Genomic DNA, 13683 nt, shown 5'->3' on the forward strand with positions numbered 1-13683 from the left:
AAAGAGCCACATGGACTTGTGCATTCAGATGTTTGTGGACCTTTGAATGTACAAGCCAGGGGTGGTTTTGAGTATTTCGTCACTTTCATTGATGATTACTCTAGATACTCATGTCTTTACCTAATGCATAGGAAATCATAACATTTTCAAAGTTTCAGGAATTCTTGGCTATGCCTCATAACCAATTATGTAAAACGTTAAAAATCTTGCGATCTGGTAGGGGTGGAGAATATTTGGATATGCAGTTCCAAGATCATTTAACTGAACTTGGGATTTTATCACAACTTACTGCCCCAGGTACTTTGCAACAAAATGGTGTAGCGGCCAGAACAGAACTTTATTGGAAATGGTTCGATGCATGCTTAGTTACTCAACTCTACCAACTTTGTTCTGGGGTCATGCAATTGAAACCACGAATGACATTCTCAATGTCTTTCCATCTAAATCAATCCCCAAAACACCTTTCGAACACTGGAATGGTCGTGAACCTAGTTTACGCCATTATAGAATCTTGGGGTGTCCCGCCCACGTCCTGAGGAAAAAGGAAGGAAAGCTAGAACCGCGAACTGAAGTTTGCATGTTTGTTGGCTATCCTAAAGGTACTCTGGGTGGGCTTTTCTATATTCATTCAGAAAATAAAGTGCTTACTTCTACGAATGCTACTTTTCTGGAAAATGACTATGTCCAAAACTTCAAACGATGCAGCAAAGTAGTTTTAGAGGAGATGGTTAAAGAATTGACTCCAACCAATGTTCCATCGTCATCAACACGAGTTATTGATGAAATTCCCACTCTTCATTTCCAACTGATGAAAGTTTATTTAAATGAAGAGAGTACCAATGTTCCTGAGCAAACAGTCACGGAGCCTCGTCGTAGTGGGAGGGTTTCTAGGAACCCAGTTTGCTATGGTTTGGATGGTGAAACTTTAACAACACAAATTCGCTAATAAGGCTTAAGGGCCTTGATTAGTGTGCTTGGAGGGCATAATGGGAATTATGTGTGACTTTAATGAGTTGAATGCATGATTATGATTTAAAGCATGTTATATGACTATTTGAATATTCGAGATGCATGACTATGTGTATTAGTATGCATGTAGGCCCTGATTAGGTTAGAAGGGCGTAATCGTAATTTTGGCCATTATGGGCATAACTGTATTGATATATGTGATAATTGTCGAGACCACATTATTATGTGGATATATCTGTGATCTGTGACTCGAGACGATCCTAGTGAGCAAAGTAGCGAAAAAGTCATGGCGGGGATTTATACCCGGCTCGGGGTGAGTCTAGGGGTATAAATGAGAATTTAGTGAGTATATTGGAGTCTATCTTGACATCGAGGAATATTATTGGTGATTAATTAGGTATCAGGAATTAAGCGGTAAATATTAGAGACACTCGAGGAGTTAGCAGGAATTGGGGTGAAATGACTAGAATGTCCTTAAGTGGATTAAAGGGTTAGAAATAAAAGGGAGGGCATTAAGGTAATTTGGATATTTAAAGATGGGAATTACTGAGGCTTTATGTTAGTGGAATTTGTAGGAAAATATAGAAGTCTGAGGAAAGAAAGAAAAGAAGGAAAAGGAAGAAAAAGGAGAGGGAGAAAACAGAGAGTTTCCTAAGGTCGGTTTATGCTTTCTTCATCAGTTTCTTGAGTCTTTTTGGGGCAAAGCTCAGGGAGGAGCTAAGTTAGGCTGAGCATCAAGAATCCTAAGCTAGGCTTGGAGAATTGGCAGAGGTTTAGCAAGTACACCCTAACACTTGAGGTAAGGCTTTGTAGTTTCTTCAGTTACTGGTTTTGGTTTCTGAACTATGTGTATAAGCTGAGTTTGATGGGAACTTTAGGGAATTCAGGCCAAAGGGTGAGGAAGAGCAAGCTAAGGAGGTGTATAGGTTGTCTTGAAATTGAATTCCCATTAAAGGTATGAAGTTCTGAGCTTTAACTTTGATGTTTTGACTGGTTTATGCGGAGTTTTGAGTTTAGGGTCAGCTATGGTGGATTTTGGGATTAGGGATGCATGTGCTTGCATTTTGGGTATTTGGGGTGCTTGGGATGAGTGGAGTGTGTTAATACGGTTGTTTTTGAGTTTGGTGAAGGTTTGGAGAAGTTTTGGTTGAGTTTGGTTCGAGGAAATCGCAGGAGGGAAAAATTGAAGATTGACTGTCTGTGACTAGCGCTACAGCGCTAGCCTTTGGGTGCGGTAGCGCTAGGCCAAGCTTCCTGGGGGATTTTTCTTCTGTTTGTAACGCTGTAGCGCCCTCCTAAGAGCGTTGTAGTGCTGCCCTATTTTCATAAAGGGATTTTAGGGTTGTTTTCAAGGGTTTTTGACCAAGGGTTTGGGGTTTGGTTCCACCACCTTGTTTGGTGAAACTAGAACATTCTGGGGGCTCAGGATTGGTCCCGAGGCTAGGTTTTGGACTTGAGGTTTGGTGATGACTTTGACCTATGGTTGTGTTTAGGTGAGCGCTAGGGCTCGAGAGGGATCGTGCTCAAGGAGTCAAGTGATCAAAGCTAGCAAATCGAAAGGTAAGAAAACTGCACCTGGTTATATGTTTGTAATGGGACTAAGTGCTCCCAATATTTGTATTATGTCAATGATGGTATTATTCCATGGGACATGTGATAGCGGCTTAAGGGTGCCATACACAATATTTGCGCACAGGGTGCGGCTTAGCTACTGGTAGCCGAGGACAGCATAATATTCACTGAGCTCAGTTTAAGCGGGCCAGAGTCAGTGGGATAATGGAGGGAGCGGCCTGAGGGTGCTAGCCCTAGTTATCATTTGTGAACTGATATATGATATGAGTTGATATGTTTATTATGTGGAATACTTGATTATACTGAATGCTTATATGGTTGAGAATATGTGATGCAATATGAGATATTAATTTGTTTGTTGTTTGCTTATGCTCTGTTATTGTGTTTTCTTCCTGGGCCTTGGCTCACGGGTGCTACGTGGTGCAGGTAAAGGCAAAGGCAAGCTAGACCAATCCTGAGATGGAGAGCTGCGGGGTTGAATGTACATAGCCAGCTGTTCAATCGCCATGGTCGAGGAGTGGATCAGGACAGGGATTGCCTAACTGTCTGTTTTGCCTTAATATGGCTTGATATTGTATTTAAACCTTATGACTTTTGCAAATGGTCTTTAAACTTAATATTTTTGGGATCCCGTGTAGTCAGGAAACGTCTCTTAATGAAAAATGTGACTTTTGTGACCAAAGCACATTTAACCCTAGTTCCATTATAGTCTCAATAGCACGTTTTTAATTAAACGACTTGATTAGCAAGTCTAGCACTTTATAAACACGCAGTGTAACGGTCTTGGCTATCCAGGGCGTTACAGAAATTAATATGGTTGTTGGTGACACTAGTGATGATGATCCATTGTATTTCAAACAGGAAATGGATAGCCCTGAAAAGGAACTATGGCTCGAAGCCATGAAACAGGAAATGGAGTCCATGTACTCAAATTTCGTCTAGGATCTTGTGGAAGCACCTAGTGACTTTAGGGCCATTGGGTGCAAGTGGATCTACGAGAAGAAATGAGGTGTTGATGGAAATATCGAAACTTATAAAGCTTGATTATTGGAAAAGGGTTATGCCCAAAGAGAAGGCATGGACTATGAGGAAACTTTTAGTCTGGTAGCCATGCTCAAGTCCATTCCCATCCTCCTATCCATAGCAGCTGCTCTCAACTATGAGATCTGGAAAATGGACATCAGGACAATTTTTCTTAATGGAAAGCTTGCCGAAGTCATTTATATGGATCAACCATAAGGATTTAAAGTAGCTGGACAAGAAAGAAAAGTTTGCAAGTTGAATATGTCTATTTATGGACTTAAGCAAGCTTCTCATTCCTGGAACCTTAGGTTTGATGAAATAATCAAAACCTATGGCTTTGAACAAAATATTGATGAGCCTTGTGTTTACCAACTAAAGGCAAATCAAATAGTGGTATTTCTGGTTCTTTATGTAGATGGTATCTTACTCCTTGGAAATAATGTTTAGAAATTGTCAGATGTGAAGAATTGGCTGAGCACTCAATTCCAGAGGAAGGATTTTGGTGAAGCAAGTTATGTTTCGGGTATCCAGATCATTAGGGATAGAAAGAACAGACTGTTAGTTCTATCTCAAGTAGCTTACATAAACAAAGTGCTTAAATGTTTCTCAATGGAAAATTCCACGAAAGTACGTTTATCGTCCTGCCATGGAATTCATCTTTCAAAGAAGCAGTCTCCCCAAACTCCTGAAGAGGAAGATGCAATGAGAAAAGTTCCTTATGCATCTGCAGTTGGATGTCTGATGTATGCCATGTTGTGTACTAGACCAGATATCTGCTATGCAGTGGGAGTAGTGAGCAGGTATCACTCAAATCCAGGACAGAAACATTGGATAGCAATTAAGCATATCCTGAAGTATTTAAGGTAGGCTGGGGATTATATGTTAGTCTACAAGGGTGGTGTTTTGAACCCTATAGGATACACCGATTTAGATTTTCAGACTGATGTCAATGACAAGAAGTCTACTTCTGGAATGGTGTTTACTCTTAAGGGTAGAGCTGTGATATGGAGAAGCATAAACCAGTCTGCAATCTCAGATTCCACCATGGAGGCTAAGTACATAGTCGCGTCAGAAGTAGATAAGGAAATAGTCTGGCTAAAGAAGTTCTATTTGGATCTTGGTGTTATTCCGTAAATGGATAAACCGCTTGTGTTGTTTTGTGACAATACAAGAGCAATAGCCAACTCGAAAGAACCTCATAATCACAAGAGGAGTAAGCATATAGAAAGGAAGTATCACATTATTCGAGAATATGTGGCCATGGGAGATGTGAAGGTTATGAAGATTGCAACTGAAGACAATCTTCCAGATCCGCTTACAAAGACACTACCAGAAGCTACATTTGAAAGCATATCAAGGAAATGGGATTAGTAGAATTAAGGTATTAGTTTCAATTAGTGCAAGTGGGACTTTTTTGGGGTTTTATGCCCTAATTAAAACTCAATTTCATTGTAATCTCATTTATTATCTATAAAAGAATAGAAATCATTTTTTGACTTGGTCAATCACTTTGCTCACATGCTTTATTTTCATGATTATTTGTTTAATATAAACTTCTATTAAATCCCGAGCATGTAGCTAATCGTATTTATAGTGACGTAATCACAGTGGAATATAAATATGATTATATGTTCAAAAATAAGTTAGTCCTAAGATTGGTCAGTGCACATGATTTACACTGACTTGCCAATCTACGATATGTTCTACTTACACATTACAGTGTTATGTTCTTCCTAGAACATTACCAAAGTATATAAGATCGGACGTATTTGTTACATCGGGCTGAACCGATATTGACAGTTGATAGGATAAGTAAACATACTATTACTATCTATTCTAGTTATATCATATAGTTGACCATATGTCAATTCAATGTCAATTATGAGTGGTTAGTATTCTAACTAATTGTATTATTTGAGTTCTTTGACTTGTTCGTTACCAGCTTACCCTACGGACTAGCCCATACTTACGTCTTGGGAACTCGATAGTATAATTGAGTGGGAGTGTTAATCATAGATATGAACATCTATAGCTTCTGATGAAGAAGTGAAACGATGATTTCTTTTTAGTTTGGTTCAAGGTGTTAAATGACAGAGATCTTCAGTAAATAAATTAGTTTACTGAAATATCAATTACAAGGAACTAAGTGTTTTAAGGATAAAATACAATGAGGGGTAAAACGGTATTTTAGTCCCATCTCATTGTAGAACGTCTATATAGGATTGAGTGACAATTATGGTTGTAACAATGGATAATTAATAGCATATCTATATTTGCTATAGATCGTTCTATGAATTCAAGAGTGCAATTCCGAGTCTTTAGTAGAGTCACGAGGAATTAATAAGTTAGTAAATTTATTTGTTAGATTTATGATAACTTATTGGAGCTTGATTTCATAAGCCCATGGTCCCCATTGTACCTTGGATAAAATCATCTAGATAGTCTTAATTAATTTATTTAATTATCTATTAGAATTATCAAAGTTGACCAAGTCAATTTTGGATAGTTTCATAGAGTTATGTAATTTTGAGAAGAAAAGAGAAATTAGGGTTGATTTATTAATTAAGATAAATTGGTGTCTAAATTAATAAATAAGTTTAAATCAAGGTTCAAAATATAAATAATTATTTTTATAATTGATTTAAATAATTATTTAATTAATAAAATCAATAGAAAATAATACATGCATTGATTTTAAGTCCAATTGGCTTATAATCAAATGAGAAATTTCACGGGCCTAAAGCCCATGATAATTTTAACCTAGGGTTGTTAATTGGATATTATTTCATTGATTTTTTAATTAAATAAATGACATAATTGAGTCTATAAAAGGAATGTTAATTGAGAGTTGAAATCAGATGACAGACACTAGTTTTCTGATAGGTTTTAGATTTCTCGAAACATAAGTCATTTTCTAAGCCTTATTGTTCTTCTCTCTTCTTCTCTCCGTATCTATCTCATGTGTTGATAATTTGCTACTCTAGTCTAGGTGATTCGAAGGATACATTGGAAGATTGTGAAGAAAATTGAAGATCGGTTCACTTTCTTGGTAATACCCTGCGACAGAAAGGATACAAGTGTTAGAGAAACTGAAGGAATGACTCATTCATTCCGCTGGGTATAATATAAGTATTCTTATCATTATTTCTTTTTTAATTCAATTTTAGAAATATGTTCTAGGTTATTTCATATTAATTTGTTTAATATTATATCTACATGAAAATAAATAAAGATCATGTATAAGTTTCCTGACACTATCAACAATTCTAGAATTAGTAAGGCGAGCATGCTCAATAATTTTAGTATTGTACTTTGACTGAGAAAGAAGATATCCTTTTGGAGAAAAGGCAACTGCAATACCCAAAAAATACCACAGAGAACCCAAATCCTTCATCTTAAACTGAGAAGCTAATTCTGACTTTAACACTTAAATTCCCTTAAAATCATCTCCTGTAATAATCATATCATCAACATACAAGGAAAGCAGAATACGACCTGTAGATGTGCACTTGACAAATAAAGCTGAATCATGATCACTTGAGAGAAATATAAGAGATAAAATAGTAGTAGAGAACTTCTGAAACAATCTTAGGGGAGCCTATTTTAGACCATATAAGGCTTTTTTCAACTTGCAAACTTCTTCATGATTATGAGGAACACCAGAAGGAGGAACTATATAGACCTCCTCATGTAAGTCACCATTCAGAAAGACATTCTTAACATCCATCTGAGATATAGTCAACTAGCGAACAGATTCAACTACTATAAGATTACGAACAATAGTCATTTTTGCAACAGGAGCAATAGTTTCCTCAAAGTCCATACCACAATGTTGCGAAAATCCCTTGGCCACTAGTCGAGATTTATAACGTTCAACAGACACATCAAACTTGGTCTTGATTTTATATACCCAACGATAACCAATAGCATGTTTACCAGAAGGTAAAGGTACCAAATCCCAAGAGTCTTTTGCAAAATAGAGAGTTCCTCATTCATAGCACGCTGCCAAAGACTCAGAAAGACAATGAATAGATCAATAACGAGGTAAAAAAAAAAAAGTAGAATAAGAAGAGTAAACAAAATTTGGTAGGTGAGTAGACTTACGATTTCACTGAGGATAGTGAGGAGGGTCCACAATCTCAGGAGGATCTGGAATAGTTGCAGAAGGAGGGGGTATGAGCAATTTCATGTTGCGAAGTACCAGTATCTATTCTTGAGATCTTTCAACATAAGGTCTACGAGAGTAATGAAGAGGAAAAGGAACAATAGGAGCAATAAATGATTTAGACTCAGACTCGGACTCAAAGAAAGGATCATCATAGATAAATTCTTATTTTTGTCGAATTATGAGGAGTAGCAAAAATAATGTAATATCCATTTTCTCGAATGGGTAATTTTGTAATTTTTCCACTGAAAGTATTTTGTCATTTTACATATTTATAGGTTTAGATATGTATGGATTCCAATGATAACAAAGATTCTCGATTTCTTATGTTTGAGAATCTGGAATGAGATTTAAATCTCGGCATCTGCATAATGCCTGACTAATAAATAATTTATTACGTGGGTTAATTTAATTATTTATTTATGTTGTGAATGTTATTATTAGTATGAGGATAATAATATTAATAACATGATATCAATTTATTTCATTTTATTATATGGTTTATTTCATTATTATTTAAATAAATTAAATAATGATAACTGCATGTAATTATGAAATGAACATAATGTCCCTATGTTTTAATATAGTTGAGGGGCATTTAAATGACATTAGAATATGATTTCAAATGCAATTAACTGATTAAATTTGAAATTTAAATCAGTTATAATAAGATCACCATTTCTTTTATTTAATTTAAAAAAAAATACAAGAAATTCCTTAACTATAGGCTTAAAATAAGTCAACAACAATTATGAGGTTAAGCATTCATTTATTTTTGTTTAAGCATGATTTAGAAGGTCTCTCAACAGTTCAAAATTGCGGGAAGAGAGGGAGAGTCGCACTAGTGGAAGAAAAGAGACGCTCTTGAATTTTCTAGAGGGAGAAAGGGAGATTTCGAGTTTGAGAGCTCTAGGAATTTTCTGGGTGGTTTTGAGTGTTTGAAATATCTTTCCTATGATCTAAGGAACGTTTTTGACGTGACAAAAGAGGCTAGAAATGTCGTTTTCAAAAATCACAAATTTTCACCATTAAAGTGAGTGTTCTTGAATAATTTCGGATCTAAGGGAACATGAGAGGATACGGGTTTGTTTGAAGTGTTTAGAAAGCTTAGAGGTACCCTAAGAAGTGTTTTGGAAGTGAAGAAATGGATCAAAAAGCTCTAAAATAAAATTTTGTATTTTGACCACCTTTTTTGGCGGTACACTGGCAACGGGGAAGACAAGCATGATTCGGCCATCATGGGTTGGTTTTCTTGAGCTTCAACGGTTATTTGAGGTGCTGAGATCTTTGGGAACAAATTCCAACCGGTTTGGAGTGTCAAAAACTAGCTGAAGGAGGAGTTAGAATCTTGCCGGCGACGGAGAAGAAGAAGATTCCAGCGAGGCTCCAGTGAGCCCGATCTGGGTATTTCTGGAGGTGTTTTTTTTTCAATATTAAAAATTAGTACAGTAATTTTAGAGCATTTTCCAACTGGTTTGATATTTTTCTGATTTTTCTTTGAATTATTATGATTTATTGAAGTTTAAATATAGATTAATTATGAAAAATATTTTTATTGTTCAGAAAAATATGAGTATATATTTGAATGATATCTGTATGATTTATAATGGCTTTGTATATTTATATTTAAGTTTTGATAGTATTTGATAATTTTCTTCAATTATTTTCTTTTAAATATGTGATTTAAGGAAATAAAAGTGGAAAAATTATTTAATATAGTCTAAAAATTCTGACAATTTTTTTATATGTTTAAAATGAGATTTTAAGGCTCTTTGTAATTTTATTTGCAATTTTTATAATTTATATAATTTCCATGATTTATTTGACTTATTATATATTTTAAATATGAAATATATTAATACTACTTTTCTGAACCCTAGATAATTTTGGTATATTACTGTAAGGTGTAGAAACCGTTTTGTATAGTTAGATTCTATTTTTAATCATTTATGATTTTTCCCTGAAATAATTAGTTTTTCTATTAAATAAATTAAAAAAATTTGTTATTTTGCCCAGAAAATTCTAAAATAATTTTTATAAGTTTATTTTGGATTCTTGAACAGTTCTGTATGTTAGTTTGATTTTTTGGCTGGTTGTATATTTATTTTTTATTATTTGGGTTTTATTTGAGAAATTGAGGAAAAATAATTTATAAATGTTAAAAATTATTTTTCTTGTCTTATATGAGCCTTTGCTGATTATTTAGGGTTTTTGAAAAGTTGTTTATTAAATTTTGTTGTCATATGATAATTTTTAGAAAATTATTGAGTCTTTTATGTAATTATGATATTAAGGGCATTTTGGTAATTTTATTATGTAAAAAGTATTTATATCAATTAATGTTTTATGTTAGAAACATCATTGTTTGTGAATGTGACATGATGGTTTGAACCTTTGTGGAAAAAGATTTTAATTTACGCGTCATGCATGTTAAATTTGCATAGTTAAATTATTTCGATAATTAGGATTTCGAAATAAAACCCTAACGCCTATTTTTATTTTCCCTGAATTGTCGCTGTGTAATTGGACATCTAGGAGCCAATGGTCATCGATGTAACACAGCAAGTGGTTCAGGACACGTCAGCGGACAATGCACTGCTTAAGGTAAGAAGAGTGGACATTTGCGCACAGGGTGTACGTTATGCGTACAACCTTGTTTTCTTATTTGTTAGTTATGTAATTCTATTTGTGACATGAATTGTTGCATTAGATTGACTAGCATGAGGATAGTGCTAGGGATTTTAGTTAGTAGACATGCTTAGATGATAGAGTAGGTGTGCTACTAGATTCTAGCTGCTTGTGTGAGAATATCACTTGCAGGAGTTATCTTGGGTGTGTATAACTCGGGATAATAGGATGCCACCACGGAACTACTGAGTGTGAGTACAGTGCAGGTTAGACTAGGTGCCACCGTGGCAATGCCGAGTGTGAGTACAACGCAGGCAAGGAAAATTACATTTCATGTCTGATCAACATGACTTGTTAGTATTTATGTGTGAGAGTGTAACACACATTATGTTAGTGTGATATGGTGCTTATATATTGCATGATGATTAGTATGCTTATGATGTTTATTTATGTTTAGTTGAAAGTTTATGTTTTCTCGTTTGGGGAGTTATGTCCTACATAGCTCTTCTTACTGGGCGTTAGCTCACGAATACTCTATGTGCAGGTAAAGGCAAAGAAAAGTAGTGAGTGATGCTGGCTCAAGGCATGGACAAGACATGTTAGAGGTTAGGCTCTAGTTATTTTATATTGTTTTTTTAGAAATGAATGTCATGTTTTAAATTTTCAGACTTGAACAGTTATTTTCTATATGTTGTTGTTATTAAACCTAGCATCCAATTTTTTTTTAAAAAAAATAATGAGATCTCATTGTCTGTTTAAATTTTAAATAAATATTTTCTTTTAGTGTCTTAAAGTATTTATTTGTTTATTATTTTAAACAGACTTCCTAAGTAACGTCTTGGAAAATTGGGGCGTTACAATATGGTATCAGAGAAATACAGTCCTAAAGAGTCTGTGGTATGCCCTAACATGTAAAGTTCTTCGCCAAGAGACGAGCTCAACTCATTGTACTGTAAGTGTTAAATTCTCACTTATGTGAATTTTGTCTTTTAAGTTTAGGCACATAGTAGTACTAGGTTGAGAAGCTTGATTGATAGCTAAGTGTGAGCCTCTAGCTAGAAACTTGATAAGGTTAATTCGAAGATGATTTTGAATATTTGGAAAATTCACGAATAAATTTTTCCTTCGGTTTATCAAGTTTATTGTTGGAATGCTTAGTTTCATTATTTAAGGTCAAAGCATTCTTTCTTTGTGCTTAATTAGTATGAGTAGTTTAGGAGTTAGAAAATCCCTCCTAGAAGGTCTATCAGAGCAAGTCATGGTTGAGGTTGAGGGGGAAACAACAATTTACCACTAGAACCATGGGGATGGCAGGAGCATTTTACTATGAATGGAAGAGACCATCCGAAGGCGAAATGAAGCAAATGAGGCGCCAAGTAGTGCCGCTAGTGCTAACAAGACCAATGGGGCCAAGAAAAGAAAAGACTATCACTAGCTTTAGTGGTATAACCTACTGCAGAGGATAGATAGGAGCCACTATTTGAAAAATTCTGGAAACAACATCCACTGTGTTTTTGAGGGAAGCACTGATCTGATCGAGGAAGAATAGTGGGTCAGCCACAGGGAGAACATCCTGAACATGATGAGAGTTCAGGGAAATAATGAGTGGTTTCTACGTCCTATATAAGCTAAGGAATGATGCTTGCACATGGTCGGAAGTGATGCAACATTCATAGGATGTGAATACTATGGACTGGGACGAGTTCAGATAAGTTTTCAAACGACAAGTATTATAACTCTGTCATCCTAGCTATAAATATGGATGAATTCACCAAACTGGATGCAGGGAGTCTCACTGTTACTGAATACGCATAAAAGTTTGATCAGAAAGAAACCCCAAACTTTTATTATTTCAACAATGATGACTTGAGAGGTGTTGTAACATGGGTTTCTAAGGTACCTAGTGAACATGGTCGATGACACTAAAGAAGCAGATAGGAGGTTTGAAGAAACAAGAGTAGTTGTTGAATTTCTCGATGTCTTCCTAGAAGAGTTGCTAGAGTGACCACCGCATAAGGAGATTGAGTTCGTGATAGACCTTATGCCAGGGAAAACACTAGTATATCGAGCACCATAAAGAATGGCACCAGCAGAATTGAAAGTGCTCAAGACACAGTTGGAAGAATTACTCAAGCTAGGGTTTAACAGACCAAGTTACTCTCCTTGGGGCGCACTGAGAGTTAAATAAGGTGACGATAAAGAACAAGTATCCATTGCCGCGGATTGATGATCTATTTGACCAACTTCAAGGGACAAAGGTATTTTCTAAAATCGATCTTCGATTAGGATACCATCAAGTTAAAATCAAGAATGTAGACATACTGAAGGCAGTGTTCAGAACCAGATATGGGCATTACGAGTCTTTAGTAAGGTTGTTTGGACTCACAAATGCCCCAACATCGTTTATGGACCTCATGAATCGAGTTTTCAAGGAGTATCTATATTATTTTTTCATCATGTTCAAAGATGATATACTGGTGTATTATAAGACACAGGAGGAACATGAGGAGCACCTACACTTGACTTTGCAACGATTAAGAGAACATCAGTTGTATGTGAAGTACAAGAAATGTGAGTTTTGGTTGTCTGAGGTTGCAATTTTGGGACACATTGTCACTAATGTAGGAATCAAGATTGATCCTATTACGGTCGCCGCAATGAAGGAGTGGCCAAGAACGAAGAATGCCTGTGAGATTAGAAGTATTCTAGGTTCACCAGGTTATTACAAGAGATTTGTGGAAGGGTTCTCAAAAATAACTAGACCGTTGACGGAACTCACAAGAAAGAATCTAAAAAAAATCATTCCACCAGACAAGTGTGAGCAAAGCTTCCAGGAACTGAAGAGTCGACTCATATTGGCACCAGTACTCAACTTACCATCGGATGAAGGACAGTTTGTGGTCTCTTGTGATGCATCAAAGCAAGGATTAGGTTATGTATTAATGTAGTCTGGTAAAGTAATTGGCTATCCTTCGAGGTAATTGAAAGATTATGAATAGAGATATCCAACGCACGACCTAGAGTTATTTGCAGTGGTGTTTGCATTATAGATATGGTGTCATTACCTCTATGGGGTGAAATGTGAAATCTATACCGATCACAAGTACCTAAAGTATTTCTTCACGCAGAGGAAATTGAACATGAGGCAAAGAAGGTGGTTAGAGTTAATCAAAGATTATGCCAGGGAGATAATGTATCACCCCGGTAAGGCCAACGTAGTAGCTGATGCTCTTAATCGCAGAGGTCCGGTAATGGTTTATTCTTTACAAGGAATATCAAGGAAGATCCTAGAAGACATGGAATGAGTTGATATAGAATTGATCACA

The 13683-nt window shown here is 35.7% G+C and overlaps 1 protein-coding gene across 1 annotated transcript; it reads left to right on the plus strand.

Annotated features, from left to right (window-relative positions):
• Positions 1-12762: 12762 nt before the first annotated feature.
• LOC133832410 (uncharacterized mitochondrial protein AtMg00860-like) lies at positions 12763-13305 on the plus strand. Its single transcript, XM_062262757.1, has one exon. It carries the CDS (start codon positions 12763-12765, stop codon positions 13303-13305), a length of 543 nt encoding a protein of 180 aa, XP_062118741.1.
• Positions 13306-13683: the final 378 nt, after the last annotated feature.

Source organism: Humulus lupulus, chromosome 4 (genome assembly GCF_963169125.1).
Source record: "Humulus lupulus chromosome 4, drHumLupu1.1, whole genome shotgun sequence".
NCBI classification, from domain to species: domain Eukaryota; kingdom Viridiplantae; phylum Streptophyta; class Magnoliopsida; order Rosales; family Cannabaceae; genus Humulus; species Humulus lupulus.